This window comes from Odontesthes bonariensis, chromosome 15, assembly GCF_027942865.1.
Source record: "Odontesthes bonariensis isolate fOdoBon6 chromosome 15, fOdoBon6.hap1, whole genome shotgun sequence".
Classification (NCBI taxonomy): Eukaryota; Metazoa; Chordata; class Actinopteri; order Atheriniformes; family Atherinopsidae; genus Odontesthes; species Odontesthes bonariensis.
In genome coordinates, this window is record NC_134520.1 from 1,958,815 (window position 1) to 1,977,225 (window position 18,411).

General features: G+C 41.9%; 2 protein-coding genes across 6 annotated transcripts; one reads left to right on the top strand and one right to left on the bottom strand.

Annotated features, from left to right (window-relative positions):
* Positions 1 to 1,922: 1,922 nt before the first annotated feature.
* Positions 1,923 to 10,588, bottom strand: vamp4 (vesicle-associated membrane protein 4). 4 transcript variants are annotated; one of them, XM_075484605.1, is made up of 9 exons: positions 10,371 to 10,588; positions 8,496 to 8,555; positions 8,279 to 8,380; positions 6,791 to 6,837; positions 6,438 to 6,488; positions 5,404 to 5,504; positions 3,504 to 3,583; positions 3,321 to 3,372; positions 1,923 to 3,237 (listed from the first exon to the last, which is right to left on the bottom strand). In XM_075484605.1, the coding sequence occupies exons 3-9, from the start codon at positions 8,342 to 8,344 to the stop codon at positions 3,212 to 3,214; spliced, it is 423 nt and encodes a 140-aa protein (XP_075340720.1). In that variant the 5' UTR covers positions 8,345 to 8,380; positions 8,496 to 8,555; positions 10,371 to 10,588; the 3' UTR covers positions 1,923 to 3,211. The 4 variants fall into 4 exon arrangements, with proteins under 4 accessions (XP_075340720.1, XP_075340718.1, XP_075340719.1 ...); XM_075484603.1 differs by lacking the exon at positions 8,496 to 8,555 and adding an exon at positions 9,150 to 9,251; XM_075484604.1 differs by lacking the exon at positions 8,496 to 8,555 and having other exon boundaries at positions 10,371 to 10,587.
* On the top strand, positions 9,122 to 16,278 carry rangrf (RAN guanine nucleotide release factor). 2 transcript variants are annotated; one of them, XM_075484601.1, is made up of 3 exons: positions 9,123 to 9,524; positions 15,012 to 15,132; positions 15,268 to 16,278. In XM_075484601.1, exon 3 carries the CDS (start codon positions 15,291 to 15,293, stop codon positions 15,858 to 15,860), a length of 570 nt encoding a protein of 189 aa, XP_075340716.1. In that variant the 5' UTR covers positions 9,123 to 9,524; positions 15,012 to 15,132; positions 15,268 to 15,290; the 3' UTR covers positions 15,861 to 16,278. The 2 variants fall into 2 exon arrangements, with proteins under 2 accessions (XP_075340717.1, XP_075340716.1); XM_075484602.1 differs by lacking the exon at positions 15,012 to 15,132 and having other exon boundaries at positions 9,122 to 9,524.
* Positions 16,279 to 18,411: the final 2,133 nt, after the last annotated feature.

An 18,411-nucleotide genomic window follows, 5' to 3' on the forward strand; every position in this document is an offset into this window, starting at 1 on the left:
ATGGGATCAGAAAACCACTGTCGGTTTAATTTGTATTTCTGAAACAAATTTTTGAACAAATGCTACTATGGAAATGAGTTTGCCATTAAAAGAGAGCTTGCAGAGCTTAACAAGCTGTTGCAGCCGGGCTGATTGATAGGGAACATGGCCCCAGCAAGAGCTGTCATTCAATGAAATGGAACGGATTATGAAGCCCCTTCAAGAGGGCAATTCAACTTAGATCACATTTGCTCCCAGTCGGCTGTGTCTAAAATTTTACAAATTAAAGTACAAACAAAATGGGGAACGTTGTAAAAGGGAAACACAGGGGTTGAAGAAGGAAGAGGTAAAAGTGGCAGGAGAGAAAACTCAAAGCAATGTGCCTGAAATTAGAAAAAATGCCCAACAAAAGAAATGAAAAACAGGAAACTGGTTGACAACGCTGCACCCTGCAAATCTGATCTGTAAATTAGAGAAAGATGGTATCTGAGTGATGAAGAATTTTGTTTTTAATCAGTGAATTTCTCAGAGTTCAGGCTGTCGTAAAAGCAAGTGGAGATGCAACAACGTACTATGATTTATTTTCCTCTTCCTGACCCCCCCCCCAAACACATAAACAAGATGCCATAACATTGCTCCCTCCTCTGAGCCCAAGCTCATTAAATATGGCTGAGGTAAAGAGAAACACTGTCCTGTTGCATTATGGAAACTTTAAATATGTTTTAGAAATCATGGCTGCCGCATCCTGTGGGCTGAAGAGGGGAGGAACAATAAGGCTTGTTATCTACACATGGTTCCAGAGGTGGAATCCATGTTAGCTCGGGATGCATTCGTGTTATATGGCATGAATAAGATGCACATCAGGGTTAGGGTTAAGAAGAAAGCATTTAGCTTTAAAAGTACAGCGGCATGCCTCATCGTTTGTACGTTGTGTAACATCGTATTCATTATTCAGGTATTGTGTATGTTTTTATTTTGTTTGGTTTACTTTACTCAGTGTCCCAACTTTTTTGAAAACGGGGTTGTAAATGTGGATGGACTGGTTTTACTGGACATTTATTTTCCAACCTCTGACACGTCCACCTCTAAATGAGACTAAAGAATGCTGGTTGGCACATTGTCCCTTCCTCTCTCTTATGAGTTTGACTCAGTTTTATGCGGCTCATATAACCGTTGCTATGCACGGAATCTGAGGTCATCAAATATGAGCTCTTAATGGAGGACCAAAACATCCTCTGCTGCCAGTGTGGGTGCCTATGTGCAGGCAGAAAGGGCAAGAATGTGTCACATATGCAGGATGATGCAGATGTTTTTTATGTCTATCCTTGCATAAAGATTTACTAACTCCTGACCACAGGCAAACTATAAGGTATAAACTCGTGTTTAGAGTTTATGTTCCACCACTTTAATGAAGACTTTGTCACCATCCAAAGACAAGTGCATGAGATTAAATGAGCTTTTCATCTGCAGAACTGAAAAAAAAAAGCCATCACCCCTGTTGTGTGCATTAGTAGTCCATGTGTGCTGGAAAGCCATCTGCCATAGATCAACAAAGTAAATGGTCCCTATGGACCAATGTAGTCTCTATCCCCTCAGAAGAGTCGGGTAGTTCTGGCTGAGTGCAGGACAGAGCTGTCAGTGTGAATTTGCATCTGCGGTGCTGGGAGGACGAGAGCAGCGGGTCTGTCAGAGCAATAACACTTCAGGGGTTTCGGTTCCTCCAACGTTAGTGCCATCTTGGGACTCCACAAGGCCAGTGAAGTCACGAACGAATAAAATAACTGGGTAATGAGGAGATAAAACTCATAGAATTTGCTTCTTATGTGTTTTCTAAACTGCAAGGATGGGATTGCATTTCATTTTTCCTATTAATGCTACCTCCACAAGTGCTTCTGATCCCCCCCGACCATAAACCAGTTCAAACCAGAAATCACCAGACAAACGCCCTTTAAAATCACTTTATTCGGAGCAAAAATGATCACAGTCTCCCAATGAAATGCAAGTAATGTGCATCCTCATTACAGAAATAATATTTACAACTGAAATAAATTAGAAAAAAATAAATAAAAAATCAGATTACAATGTAGAGTTAATCCAGTCACTATTACACCGACGCTTGTTTCAGAGCACAGCGTTTAACTTGCATCACAATGGATCCACCTCCTCAAACTGTACAGAAATAAACTCCCCCCTCAGAGGGAAATATCAGCAATCACACAAAGCATCACAATGAGCATAGATGAGAACTTCGAATTTGTGGGGGGAAAAAAGCCCGAAGCAGCTTTTAAACCAAACAGAACCATCTGCACAGCGACAGTAAAAATGTAAACAGGAGGAAAGTTGGACAACCGTGAACAAAGTGGCCCAGAGATTCAGAGCTGTAAGGAAACATTCAAAACCTGGTGTGTTTTGGTTCGACACGTTCCTTCTGTAGACTGAAAGAAGCCGTGATGCTTCACGCTACACAGCAGTTTGTGGATTGACCACACGTAAAGCCCCTTTTCCAATCATTCAAGGATAGATACCTGAAGGGTGAAAATGGTTTTATTAAATAAAATAATGACAAAAAAAAATCTGGCGATGATATAAAAAGAAAAAAAGGGCGGAGAAAGAGAGGGACTACTTTAGAGAGCACAGATGAAGCTCAGGTGTTCCTCTTGCCTCGTGCTGGTAGATAAAAATGTGCGGCAAAAAGTTTTCCCTTTAGACATTCACAGCCTGTTTCAGAGCCAGGGCACACACAAGGAGCCGCAAGTAGACATCAGAGGTTCATCTGCTGGATGTTACAGTCCTTCTATATGAGGCAGCAGCAGCAGATTCCCACCAGCTAACCAAAAAGTGATTGTTGGATTCCCAGCTCTTGCGGTATTTTTCTATATACGACGTAACACACAGGACCTGTTGCTAAGGCAAAAGCCAGGACCCCACACATGATCTGCAGCATGTAATGGAGCGCTCCTTTACACTATCTCCCTTCCTGTCCCTTTTCCATTAGCAGGGATACAAATCCCACCTTAGTACTGATCTCACATAGAATTGGTTTAGGAATACAATGATGAGACCCGCACTAAGGGGAAAGTTAAGGCCAGATCCTTGTGGGTAAACAGGCTGAGACTGAAGAGGGTGTGGGGAGCTGGCTGGTGCCCCTTAGCTTGAGTGGGGGGGCTGTGTGCGGGTGAGGGGACAGAGGAAGAAGAGGTGGAAGACTCCCCCTCATCCTCCCCATCAGTCACTAGCGATTCCGAAGGATAACAGGAACTGGAAAAGAAAGAAAGACAAAAGTGAGGGAGAAGACCTTCAGCTTCTGTACATTTAAACCATGCTCATGGTCCAATACTCACTGATGATAATCAGCAGGAGGGCAACAACCACCAGCGCAATAATCATCTTCACCTGTGGAGGAAACGCCACGTGTTAAACACATTCCTCACAATGCTGACACTGGACAAACCGCAACACAAATAAGAGATATGATGTCTCACACATGGATGCGCAGACGCTCATAAAACAGACAGACACCCCACCTTCATGTCTCTCCACCACATCCTCCTGTGCAGCTGTTTGGCTCGGCTACTGAAGGCAGACGCGTTGTCTGATAGGCTCTCTGCAACATCATGTGACCGCAGCGCAGCGCGGGCGACGACACGTGAGGAGGAAAGTAAATTGAAGAGGGGGGGGAGAAAAGAAACAAGACATCTATTAAATGTGAGATAAATAAACCTGCACTTGTTTTCAGTTTGATGTTGGCTTGTGTGACTCAAACTGCCCGTCTCTCTGCTGTGCAGTTCGAATGTGACAGAGTTATGCAAGACTTGGCTCCGCTGGTTCATCGTTCCTATGAGAAGCTCTTTCAAAATCAGCTCTGTTGGCCTGAAACATTGAACAAGTTTTCCAAATTAAAACACAACGAAGCAAAACCACATTTCCTCCTGTTTTCTCCATGCCGTGGCATCGCTCCACTACTGGCTTGCCCAGACCGATACTCTTAATGTTGCCTCTCTGAATGTTAACAGGAGGGTCAAAGCTTCCTAGCGTGCAATGCTGTACTTGTCCAAGCCCCCGTCCCTCTTTAGACTCTTTTGTGTCTGCTGTTTCCATCTCCATGTGCCTGTTTACGACCTGCCGCTACTACAAAGAGAAGCTCTCACACAAGGCCTCTGAGAAGATGCTTGTTAATCTTGTGGAATTTAACAACGGGTTACCTGCACAGGAATAAGAGAGCAGACACAAAGTATTGCTCACAGTGTGCCACGCTGTTCACTTAAAGACCGCTATTAAGGACAACAAGCGCGGCAGAAACACGCCATCGGCCGCACAAAGATCGACACAGCCCACATAAACAGTCTCACATTCAAACGAACACACGCACACAAAATCGTGGCCCAAATGTGCAGTGCTGTTTTTCCTGGCTGGTCAACACGACAGAGTGTCGTGCCTGTATAATGTGTGTGGATGACTCCTGACAATACCTGATAGATGGGGAACAAACACAGGGAGTTCAGTTTCATGTCTTTATCACTGCAGGAGAGCCGTGCATGTGTGTGAGCTTGTGTAACTGTAAGAGGTGAGAGGGAGAGACCTGCTAAAAGCTTTCAGACACACACCTGCCCAAACACTCAACTTGGACATATAATCAAGAAGCATTGTGTGTTTACTTCCAGCCATGCACTGTCTGACCGTCTCTCAACTCAACATAATAAATCAGACGCTTATTTAACATCCAGACAACCTGCTTTAGTGGCGTTTCAAAGCCTAGAACCATCGACCTAGCCAACAAGCAATTTTACATTAAATTTGTAAAACACACAAAGGGTAGGGTGAGCCACGAAGATTTTCAGAGGATACAAAATATTGTTTTTAGCATTGTTGAATCAGATGCTGGTGCACTGGTAGCTTACAGACAAAGACACAAACACTGAAACATCACATTTAGTCACATGATTTTGTGCCCTCATCCTCCAAAATCTCTAAGGTGTGTTGCACTTTGTTGAACCTATACAAGAAAAGAATAAAGCGATTGATTTAAAGAATAAATCAAATCCCACACTAGCAAGCTGTAGCTACTAATACGGCCGATGAGTGTATTTTTCTTGCAAACAGCTGCTTCCTGAAATCTGGGATTTCTGGTCATTTCTAACGCTACATTACCAGGTAATTCAAAGATGTTTCAGAGTCATCAACCTCATCAGCAAATTGGTTTTCTTTTTAATTTGATGCAGATCGCAGAAAGTTTTCCATGCATGCAAGTCGAATTCCCCAGATAATCTCATGAATGTAAATGTTAAGCTAAACTACACTGATGCACCATCCGTACGTTCGGTCGATTTAGTTTTAAATTGTGAGTCAACATAGCACACGTGGTCAGCACATGAGAAGACAAAAAAGAAAAAAAAAAAGGACACGTGCTGCGCCAACAGGACTTACCCGACTTGTCCTGCAAGTCATCGAGACGCTCCCCCCTCTCTATCACCTTGGAGATGTTCTCCTGCATCACATCAATCACCTCGTCAACCTGCGACTGCACCCTGGGGACAAAGGTTTACGTTAGACGGAGAAAAGCAATTGTATCGGAAACTTTGATCTTATTTTTGGTGCAGCACAAAGCTTCACTACATCTAACGTTGACCAGCTGGGAGGCAATAAAAAAATAAAAAAAGCCTGTCAAATGCACACACCTGTAGAGTATCGACCGCATTCGGCTCAAATCTTTGCCATTTTCATGCTGCCCGTGCTTGAGCATGGCTTTTTTTTTCCACATTACATCTTAGTGGCTCCCATTTCAGAGCAAAACTTCTTGGAGATTTTGCAGAATCAACAACACGAGTGCAAAGAATCTCCCAAGAAAGAACAACATCCTCTATAAACTGTCTGCACTCCAGCAATATTAAAATGGACTGTTCCAGACACAGAGCGGCAGGAAAGGATCAAACTTGGCTTCCAACGCGGCCGCACGGTGAAGGTGGCATACATGCAAGAACAGAGTCAGAACAAAACACACACTCAGGAATTCAGGGACATAAACAGCATGAGCTGCTGCAAACACGTGATGACTTCAGAGGGCCCAGGTTTACACACACACACACACACACATAAAAAGCCTGAACCTTTGGCACAACACATTCCTGGACTCTGTGATGACAGCATCTAATTTCACGTGGATACAACAATGACAAACAGCGAGGAATGAAACAAGGATGGAGAAACAACTCGGGGTGCCAGATGGCCTCAACAATGACCTCCTCTGTTCTCTGGCTGTCCCTTACTGGGGATTAATATGGAAAAAGGCTGAGACATCCTGCAAAGGTTACACAATAACCTGCACTTACACAACTTCCTAACAACCAGCAACCTCTGGTAAACACGTCGAGCCACGGTTACATAACACCAACAGCAGAAAGTGTGGAGGGGCTGCCCTGACCTCTGGCTTTAGCTGCAAAGAGGAATGCATTTGTACTCACTGCTTCATTTTGTCATTCTGAGGTCCAAATCTGGGTCCTGTAGGCCCTCTCCTGGAAAAAAAGTGTTAATGAAGTCAAAGTTTGTGTGCTCTGCTCTCACAGTATTTCAATCGAATGTGTCACTGCTATCATCTTGGGCTGCAACCAAAATATTTCTCCACAAACGATTTATCGATTGATTCGTCGCTCAATTAGCAGATTAGTCGTTCTGTTTATAAAATATCTAAAAAAAATATAATATAATTCCTTACATCCCAACTTTTTTTTTTGACAATGCGAGAGTAGTTTGCGTAGCTCGACTCTTCTTACCACAAAATCTAGCATAGTTGCAACCATTCCTCACACAAACTCACAGAAAAAAGTCCTCCTCCTCGTCGGAGTCCTCCTCCAGCAGGTTCCTCTGTAAAAGAGGAACAGATCGGTGGTCAGGAAAGGGACAGATCTGAAGTTTGGGAGTACTTTCTGCCTGAAAAACCTCAAGAATCGCCTTCAGTATGTCATTCGTTCTTTGGCTTTAGACAAAAACAGATTGAGGGATGTGGAGGGTGATTTTGTTCAGGACACGAGTCTGTTACCAGCATCTCATCCGCTCTGAAGCCTAACAGAGCACGCTGGGCATCAAACTGGCTCCACTTCATTTCGCTCTCAAAAAAGGCCTATAGGTGCCATACTGATCAATAGAAGCCCCTTTTGGCTGTTTTCTGGAGGCAAAGCCAAACACAATATTAATCTACCAGCAGTATGATGACTGTTCTGTGTGCCAAAGCCCAATCTTCTACTATTACTTACTCTAATCAGGACAACCAGGAGGCTGAGAACCCCAAAGTGAAAGTGAAAAACAGTCCTGGGATCTTAAAGTAGAACATTCCTGCAGTGATCTCAACCATGTCCGAACTACTGATGGCTTTAATCAAGGCAGAATGTGCTCTGTATAAAACCACCCTATGCATAGCAAATTAGTGCAGACAGCTGCGTTAGATTCTCACAGGAGCACACTGTAGAGTCTGTCTATCGTTTCACAGAAAGCAGTGGGTAGTTGGGACAGGCAAGTTAAAGTAATGTGGATCATCCAGTTCATAAGCTGGATTTCAGTAGTTTCAGTCATCATCGAGACATCATAACACCTGCCTCCAAAAAGATCAGACAGAATGAGAACCTGTGGATACTCTGCTCTGCAACAGCTGCCCACCATCGCTGCGTCACCTCGGAGAGATTTTATACTCCTGTAAATTCAATGTCATCTGCAGAGAAGCTGCAGGAATGGTGGCCAGATGATCGTAAAGCACTTTATAAGTTGAGGCGCTAAAACTCCTGTGCAACCCCTCTCCGTCTTTCCAGAAGGACAGGACACACGAGGAGAACTGTTAGCAATTATCAGAGAGCAGGACAACAGGGAAAGCGTGGAAGGGAGAATGTTGTTATGCAACAGCTTTGATCCTGCGGTAACACAACAGCGAGCAGGACCGCACAGAGGAAAACTGGTGTGAATGAAGTGACCAGCGAGAGGGAGGACAGGGGGAGGTGGAGGCTGGGATCATGATCTCTTTGATGAGGGCCGTGGTAGAGTTCTCCACTACCGAGTCTACTAATTTGAACCTTTCGTCTCTTTTGTTTTCTTCCATGTTATACACCAACATTTGTTCTCGATTAAGATAAGCTGTAAGCAAAATGTGTCCCTGCACTCCAGTGTGCTTAAATCCCACAAGTACTGTTTAAAATAAATCAAGAGGCCTGTTTATTTCGTCCCCCTTTCTATCATCATGTATATTGGATTTCCTCATCCTGTTTCTTATTCTGCTTGCAAACCCAAATATTTCTGTGCCTCCCTGCCAGCGTCTTACCCTCTCACTGCGGATGGATCCAGTGACCTCGTCATCGTTGAGGTGTCGTTTAAACTTGGGGGGCATGTTGTCTTCAGGCTGCTCCTCCTGGTCTGGCTCCCTCTGTAGGACAAAGAAAGCAGGCAATCAGTGAGGTTCTGGGATATTGTGATGGAACTATATCACACACCTGCATCAGGTTTCAATAGTTCTGTTCCTCTAATTCAGGGATACCCACATCCAGTCCTCGAAGACCGCTGTCCTGCCGGGTTATAGATGTTTCCCCGCTTCAACACACCTGATTCAGGTGAAATGGACCTCTTCAAAAGATTGTTAAGTTCTGCACAACCCTGCTGATGATGCATTGATCTAAATCAGGCGTTTGAAGCAGGGTAACGTCTAAAACCTGCAGGACAGCAGTCCTTGAGGACCAGATGTGGGTATCCCTGCTCTAATTCCTACGTCAAGGAATAAGGTTTCTTTTCTGTGTTGTTAGTTGATTTGTCAGGTTGACTTTGGCTCTGCGAAGTTATGCTAAAGCTAACTACAACATTTCTTTCAGTGGAGAGGTTGAGCATGGACAAGAGAACCCACTATATTTTTGTGCAGATCTGCATCACTTAAGGGGAAGACATGTGAAGCTATCTTCTGATACTATTTTCATTTGAAGTTCTTTCCCACAGAACAGATAGTGAGTCATCGTTGCTTCCCATGACACTTGGTAAAACACAATAGTACATATGCTGTCCTTCCAAATATAGACCCTGGAGTCAGTCTTTGGTACGACATGTTCCAAAAACTTCTCGGCAGTACTGTAATCCCAAAGGGGCAGTACATCTGTCTGTTACTCATACACACACCCCACCTCTCACACCAACAATTCAACTTGTACCATTGAATCCGGTTAAGTCTGACACAGTGGCTTTCTCAGCGTCCTTTTCTGGCACACCGAATGGAAAAAGGCCTTTCAGCAGCCAAGAGAAGAGAGACAGTTCTACAGCAGTGATGAGACACAGAGGAAGAAAGAGAAGAAGCAAGTCTAACCTCTCAGGGTTACACAAGGAAGAATCTAGAAGAACTAGTCTATTTCAACTGGGGAATTTAAAGCAATACAATGTAACTTCTCAAAAAGCCCACTCTGGAGCTCCCCCTACAGGCTTGGAGGTGATGTACGGTTACACTGTCGTAAATACAACACCCTTTCACTTTCACGTTTGTTGACGAACCGGCGAGGAGTCAGAAGGTGCAAGCTATGTCGACCGAGAAGGTAAGAGTAATCAAATGTACCTTGGAGCGTGAGAGGGGTCTATTTGTTTTGGCGGTAGGTGTGCCAGAAAGCAAGTCGAAGTACTTCCGCTCAGCTCCCGGGCCGCTCCAGCAAAGTTACATAGCGCAGTTATTCCAACTCAGACCCCCGAAGGGCATAGGAGACAGGCCAATTGTAATATTAAAACTCATTCTAGCCGCACAATTTTTTTCAAGCTGTTATTTTAAGGTAGAAATGTTACATAGTATTGCTTTAAAGGTACAATCCATGAAGTATTTTTTTTATTCAGGCTGTGATTCATTACACAAGCAGAGAAACATTGTGATGTCAGAGTTGCACAACTGAGCTGTGTAAACTTCCTGAGGACAACCACAAGAAAAAAGCCGGTCATTGATAACCGCAGGGAAACCTGGATTGTAACTTTTAGTTACCGGAAAGCGACAAAGGGAACACATATGTTTTTATCAAGTCTTGTGTTCACTGGGTTAAAGGAAGCTTTTACAGCTTACTCCCCTTAAAGACTCTTTAAAGAGCAAGTGCTGGAAATTAAACTGACATCCGATCTGCGCAGTTACCTGGAGTTCTAATTAACGTTATATCACAGCCTGTTACTATTATAGGTGCTCGAGCCGTTTGCTAATTTAATCTTAGCCAAAGATATCTGAGAATGTTGTCCACCACATACAACTCATTCAAGAGTAACACAAAAATAACGCATGTAAAAGCAGGCACCGAAGTAAACGCTAAAATACTGTTAATATTAATAGCAACGAAATAAATCCGGCCCCTTCACTACCCACCTAAGCTAATCTATGCTAAGCTAAGGATGCTAACGAGACTAGCTACCTGCTGTTCGCCTCAAGATCCGGTGCTCGACGCAGCTGAACTCCTTCAGACAGAGACTCCGGAATAAATACTGAGATGACGCCGTTCAAAATGGCTTTACTGGTCTGATCGATTAGTTTTAAAGGCTATACCGGACGAGGAGACACTATAATCATTGTTGATGCAAACAATCCTCTTGTCTTTCCGTCTAAATCAGCTGACCAGGAAGTCAACACACACAGCTGGATTTTTTTTTTTTTTTTTTATAAACTTTATTGAAAAATTGGTTATTACAAATTCAAAAAACAGTTAGGTATTCATAGTATTACATTCATATATTGTTAAATTCAAAGAACATTACAATGCCAGGGGTCACAGTGTTCAAAATAATATATAAGCTTTGTTAAGTTAGTCCAGTAAAATATTATATAAAATGCATAGCTCAGTGGTCTTGATGGCTTTTTTGTTTGAAGAATATTGGATTGTTGTAAAGTATTGCTTGAGTTCCTTCTCAAAAATTAAAAATGATGGATTGTGATTAGAGAATTTGGATTTGTGTATGTGGTATTTTGCAAGTAGAGTAAGCAAGTTGATGAGGTAATAATGATCTTTGTTGATCGCAGGATAGGAGTGGAACCCAAACAGCACATTCACATATGAAAGAGACACATCAGACAAGACATTCAGGGAAATAAATGTACAAACATCTTGCCAGAAAACACATGAAACAGGGCAGGACCAGAACAGATGATAAAGATCTTCTTCACCTTGGTTGCAGAATGAACAGTCCACAGCAATGTCTTTTTTGTATCTACATAAAAATAATTTACAGGGATAAAATCTATGAATCATTTTAAAAGAAACTTCTTTAATCTTGTTTGTAATCAGAAATTTAAAAGGAAGGCACCAGATTCTTTTCCAGTTCAAGTCTGAAGTAAGGCTATTCCAGTGAGAAACTACATTTGGAACAGAGATTAAGTCTTTTTGAAATAAAGCACGTATATTACAGTTGTTATTACTCTTCTTCGTAGAAAAACAAATCTGACCAACAGTAGTGACAGCAGGGTCTAATTCCAAAAAAGACAGTTCAGATGTAATGGAGCTTTTAAGTAGCATAATCACACCAGACGGAACAGCGTCAAAAACAATAGCATATTCCTTTGGCGAAATGGGGATACTGTATTTGTTGAGAAATTCAGAGTAAGACATTAAAAAGCCATTAGAGTTGAGAAGCTGCTTGACTAAATAAATACCATGGTCAAACCAGTTTTCCAAAAATAAAGATTTTCTTTTGTATAATATATCTCTATTGTTCCAGATATAATATCTGTGAGGTGAGAAATTGTGCTTATAAATTAAAGACCAAGAAAGAAGCATTTGTTTATGGAAATTAGAAAGCTTTAGAGGAATCTTTTCAATGCTGTAGTTGCAAAGTAAAATAAATTTAAGGCCACCAAGTTTAGAAAATAGGAAGTTTGGGATAAAGTTCCATGTTGAGGATGGGTTTTTAAGAAATTGTTTTATCCAATTTATTTTGAAGGTATTATTTGGGGTTGAAAAATCAAGAAAATTCATTCCACCGTGTTCATACGAGTTCCTTAGAACTGACTTCCTAATATAATGAATCCTATTTCTCCATACAAATTTACATAGCATATTATCAACTGCTTCAGCGGTCTGTTTGTTCACATCAAGAGACAGGCCAGCATAAGTCAAACGGGAAATGCCTTCTACTTTGGATAGCAGGATTCTTCCTCTAATCGACAGGTCTCTTTGGAGCCATGAATTCAGCTTTTTCTGTACCTTACTTATAATGGGGTTGAAATTCAGACAGCATCTAGTATTTTGATTTTTGTTAATTGTTACGCCGAGATAGGTTACAGAATCTTTCACAGGAATGTTAGAGATGGAGGATACATTACAATTTTTGAGAGCTAACAGTTCACATTTACTGATGTTTAAGCAGAGCCCAGAGGCATTAGAAAAAGACTTAATTATGTCAACAGCTACTGAAACTTGAGAAGCATCCTTTAAAAATAAAGTGGTGTCATCAGCCAGCTGACTAATTATGATTTCCTTTTCAGCTATAGTAATGCCTTTGAGGTGGCTGAGTTTAATAAAATCTGAAAGTAGTTGAGTGCAAATTAGGAACAAGTACGGTGAGACCGGGCAGCCTTGTCTAACACCACGCTCTAGGTTAAACCTGGGAGATGTGCCTGCATGTAGTTTAATTGAACAGTTAGCATTATTATACATGGTCTTGATGGCTGCACAGAAGTAAGGACCGAAACCGAATTTTTTTAGGGCTTGAAACATAAAATTATGTTCGATGGTATCAAAAGCTTTCCTAAAATCTAAGAACAAAATTAAGCTGTTATCATTGCAAAGATCAGCATAATCGATAAGGTCTAGTACAAGCCTGATGTTATTAGCTATATGTCTATGTCTCATGAAACCACTTTGTGTTTCATCAATAATGTGATCTAAAACAGATTTCATTCTAATAGCAAAAATTCGAGCTAAAATTTTGTAGTCATTGTTAAGAAGGCAGATCGGTCTCCAATTATCAATCAAGAGAGGATCTTTTTTCGGCTTTGGCACACAGCTGGATGAGGAGAGACTGCTGCAGATGTTTGGCATCGTGGGAAAATATTCTTCTTTGATGTACTTTTACAGTCTTTTGTCGCAATTTAAATGGTCACACGTAAGCACATTGAACATGAGTGGTACATTTAAATGAACTAAACTTAAAACAAAAATGTTTAATTATATATCTAAATCGTTCAGTCTAAGAGTGAAAATGTACTTGCAGTTTCTTTTTTTTCAGGCAGTCTTAGAATATTTTCTTCTAGGATAAATGTTTCTTTCTTTCATGAATATGACATGCGTTCTGTGTTACTCCCAATTAAGTTTCAAATTCACTCAAATCTGGTGGACACAAGAGGGGATCGTGTGAAGAGTAACTGGTAAATTCAGTTTTAGGTACTTACAAACTCTAATTTCTCATTGGAACCAGTAATCCCACAGATATTTGTGAACATGGTGTAGGTTCTATTCTTTTATGAAATGTAATTCCACAGACATATTATTTTTATATGACCTTAAAGGTTGGGTAGGGGATCTTTTTCTGGAACATTTTTTTACATATTGCTTGAAATACTCTTCACACCCCCATTGCAACCAATTAATTAAAAGTTTTGACACAAATATGAAAAGTTTTAGTGGCCTCTAGAACGTACAATCTAGGAAAAACACTATCCAATCATACTGAACGGACCGTTCACAATGATTGGATTCTGATGCTGTCTATCAAACTGCAATCTGCTCCTCCCTCCCCCTCCTTCCCCCTGTGCGCGTACCCTGCCCCGTGAACGAAGCTTGGCAGGAAGCTAAACTAGAGCCAGCTTGGCTAGCACCTAGCATTATTAAACGTATAGTTAGCATATACTAAATACTAAATACGGCAACGATCGATGCTTGCTGTCAGAACAGCGCTCGTGCACCTTCGTGCTCGTGCGCGTTCATGGACTCTAGAGGCGTGCCTTCGGGGGGAAAGTGAAGAAAAGGGTTGGGACTTTTTACCTGTGTATTTTCAAAATGCAGCTTTGCTGGACTCAAAATCCAGGATCTCCTACCCTACCTTTAAGTGGAAGAAAATACATTTACAAAATCATATGGAGTCTCCCTTTCTGTTTCCTCTAAAGAATGGAAAAAATCTATTAGGATATTATAGAAAACTTCTAAAAGTTGAATGCATATCTATGCAGAGCCCTCAGTTATATAATATCTGGCAACCACATCCCAGTTTGGGAGGAAGAAACCACCTCTATCTTTAAGATTGGTTGAAATAATATCCTTTCTGATAAAGCCCACAGTTGGTGCTAACTCAGGTGACCCTGAACCACCTCTAAGTTACGATGCTATAGGGTCCAGGCTCTTGGCAGACCTCACACTATCCACTGAGCACCTACTGTATATTCTATCTCTCAATCTAAAAACCATGTGTGTGTCATTAATACACGTCACCAGCTCTGTGTCTCTTCTCTGTAGTTCTTATTTTTCTCTCCCTGTGGGAATCTGTGGCCTCCAAAGCTGATACTTTCAGGTCTGCAGTCACTGGCCCAACCAGCAACAGGCAAACTCTGTTAATAGGCTACTTGTAGTTCTCGATAAGAGTCGCGACTGCCCGTTTGCTACAGAGAGGTTGCTTCATGTTAAAACTGAGTTTTCCCTTCCCGCTGATGTCGCTCAGTTAGATCTACTGGGTTTCTTTATGTGGAGTGGATATCTGCCATATACAGGCTGTTGAATTAAAAGGAATTATTGTTAGAAATATGATACAAATTTGCATAAAATTGAAGCGCGTATGTAACCTGATTGTCATTGCTAAAAAGGCTAATTCGTAGATGTAGATTTATTTCATGCCGGTCACTGTCTTTAAGAGTAATAAACGAGTTAGGAAATGGCAAGAAGGCAGCGAAGACTATCAAAAAACGTCATTTATTCATCAATCTCTGAGCATGTCTCCATTTTATTTTGATCCATTTATTTGTTGTCCCCTTTTTAGTGTCATTTTTTTGCTCAGTTTGTGCAAAATTAGAAGTTCTGTTGAACTCCGTTTGATCTGAAAATTCGAAACGTTAGTGTCTTCTTCGCCTGTAGGAGGCGGCAGACCGTTTATCGCAGCCATCCTGGACGGAATTTAAGAGAAGAAGAAGAAGAAGAAAGTCTTGAGGAAGAAGGCGCATGTGAAGCGGTAAATGCAAAGTTGGAAAGCTTATCGGTGGGTTTGCGGATATTTTTTACGGGTTTACGTGTTTTTGTGTTTATTTGAACCATCATTGGAACTTATTTCTGTAATCCTGTGATGTCTAGGCGCAGGTTGTCACGAACAGTTCCTGTTTCTATCTCTCCGCAGCTGTCGACAGGCTCCACAGAGAGATGCAGAGTGCTCCCCAGGCTCGTCCTCTTTTTGGGGGGGCTCTGTCAGCTGTGATCCCCCACAGCGCCACGGACATCAGCGAGCTGAGGGAGATCCCCGACAACCAGGAGGTGTTCGCCCACGCTCACACCGACCAGAGCCTGATCGTGGAGCTGCTGGAGTACCAGGCTCAGGTGTCCGACCAGGATGCAGCCAGGTACCACTTTGAGGACATCGCAGGCAGTAACAAAGCCTCGGAGCCAGGTGCTTTCGAAGTGACCGGCGTCGTGGCTTTCCCCAAACCCGAGCTGTCGCTGTTAGAGTGCAGCTGTGCTTGGATGTTGACGGGGACACAGCGTGTGTCCAAGTTCAACGAAGAAGCGAGGGATAACGTGACCATTCACCTGGGTCTGTTCCGCCTGCCGCAGTTCTCCACAGACGTTCTGATAACGTTCAATGACCCGCAGCTTATCAGCCCCGACAGCAGCAGTGCCTTTTCGGTGCAGACGCACAGAGAGCCGTGGACCGTGCAGGAGTTCCAGCGCCTGCTGCAGACTCTGACTCTGCACAACCCTGGGCTGTTTGGGTAGAACTCCAGCTTCCACTTTGTGTGACTACCCCTGAGAACGTTTAGGCTATCTCTTACACACACATGCACATTGTAATAAGTATATAATAAGACCAGTTTGTTGTTTTTACTGAGGAGAATCAGTCTACTGGTATGGCTTAGGTCTCAACCCCGAATGTAGGAGGAAGTAGTGCTCCTGGTGCATAGGAATATATGTTCTTTTCTTCACTGGTTGTTAAGAAAAACTGAAACCAAGTATCTCATGAAGTTGTCATAAGTTAGTCATAAATGACCTGGACATATGCAGAGCTTGGCTTGTACTGTGGGGCAGTATTCTACAGTAACTCCCAGAATAGTTCAAATTAATGCTCATTTGAATGCACTTCTCTTGCATGTTCAGTGTCACTTAAAGATCAAATTAAATTTTGTATTGCATTACCTCTTATTTGCACTGGTCATTAGGTGTATCCACTGACTTCCACGGTTCCACATCGTCACGCTTTCACCTCTCCGTTTCACCCTTTGGGTTTGTATGCTCACTGTGGCAGTGCTGCAGTTTCATGTCGTACAGAAAAACACACGGTCATCTTTCCAAAGAAGATGGGCCCAGTAATCTTCTGATTAATGTTTGCTTTATTAAAGTTTAAATTTCCCTTTCCGCTGTCATGGTCACAGAGTCAGAGATAACAGTCTTTTTTTTTTTTTTTCTTCTTGCTTTGAAAAGTTCCTGAGTGAAACGATCCAGAAAAATCTGGATGGTAAGAGCTGGTCTGATGCTAAAGAGAAGAGCTTCCTCCTTCTATGCCTTTAGCATTGGAAACACTTGACCACCCTTTGCAAAAGGAGAGGATTTTGTCTCACAACACTCAAAGCAACATTAGATTATTCACACAGCTGCACTTACAGGGATTCATGTGAATGAATACGAGGACAGGAGGGAGTGAGCAGCCTGTTTCGCCTTTGCGGCTTTTTCTTTCCTTTATTTGAACGACTAACTTTGATAATGAAATTATGTTATATGTTGTGTTGATATAATATAATATTTTTTCTGCCTTAGTGCTACGAAACACTAAAGGACATCGTGCCTGTTGTGTGTTTTGTAGAATACTGACCATCTGTAGTTTCACTCCTGCCGACTCCCCTCACAGTGTGATTAGATTCTCGTTGCAGCACAGTTTTTTGTCCATAAGTCCTTACAAATTTCTGCTTTCTTGGCCTTATGATCTTTTCCACTAAAATGACAGCAGTTCTTAAAATCAGATGATAGGATGTCATTTTTATGACTCTTTAATTGTACTTTGCGTCAGTGTTCACAGAACTCTTCGATTTCTGTATTGAGTTCCGACTTTGGGGACTGCATTTCCCACAATCTTTGTTCTATATGTCATCTTAAAAATGGTGCAAGAAATGATCCAACTAGAATCACCTGAACTCTAAATGATTTTGCACAAACTTGCACTCACTTCTGTTGTATATTGTACATACCTTAGAGAAATGTTGGATTTAATTCAAGAACCAACTTTTGGAGACATGCATCGGCTTTTGTTTCCATTCACTTTATCCATCCCTATTCTACTAACTCAAGCATCCCTTCTTTCCTTTTTTCTCTTCCTTTATTTCACTCAAAAATACTGCCCTTGTCTTTCAGCATATTTATATGTTTAAACAAGTCAATTGCAGACCACTAAGAGAGAGAGTGACGCTTTAAGAGTGCCCGTAAATCACAATCTTCCACTTACAGACTATTTAAAATCCATTTAGTGACAGCTAGCTTGCGCTCCACGGCTTAAATGACCATATTTCTAACTGTATGGTGGTAATAAAAACACAAGTAATGGCAAAGATCAGTGTATGAGTCAGGTGGTTAAAGGTGAAATGTAATCCCACATACAGCATCCCCGTGGGGTTGTTTAAATGTAGGTACTACTCACCGAGCCCTGAGTGTTTTCAGTGCTGCTTGGTTTTGGTCATAAACAGAGAAAAGTCAGGATGAGTCTCAGCAGGAATATGTATGAAGTCAGCTATTTCCATCGTTCCCAGCAATGGCCTCATGGTGGAAAAATTCAGCCCTGTGAAGGTTTAAAAACATTGGAGGGACTTCATTCAAGAGTAAATTTGGTGAAACATAAAATTTATGGAATTGAAAATGGCTACTATTAATCTTTCCTTTGAAGAATAAACCAGTCTACTCAGATTTGAAGTCATGCTGTATGTAATCTAAGCTGTTTTCAGGTACATGTGCTGCCATTTGAGCAAATCTGTTTATAATGAGTCTGCTGTTCAGTAAAACTCATCGCAGCAGTGGAATTCAAGTAAGTCTTGCATAATAATTGAAGGGAAGTACAGCTTTCCTCCCCAAGGCCACATCAAACGCTTTTCTTCCTCTGGTTTAATCACGACTGATTAGGGTCTCGTAAAGTCAGGCATCCTTTTGTCTCAGTGATCCCAGAGTAGCACATTCCGTCAACAACCACAACATGACAACAGCAAAGCCTCCGTCCGTGTAGCCTGGATAAACATGCTGTTGCTGTTTGTCGTAAAGTTAAAAATGTCTTGTCTGTCAGGTTTCCGAC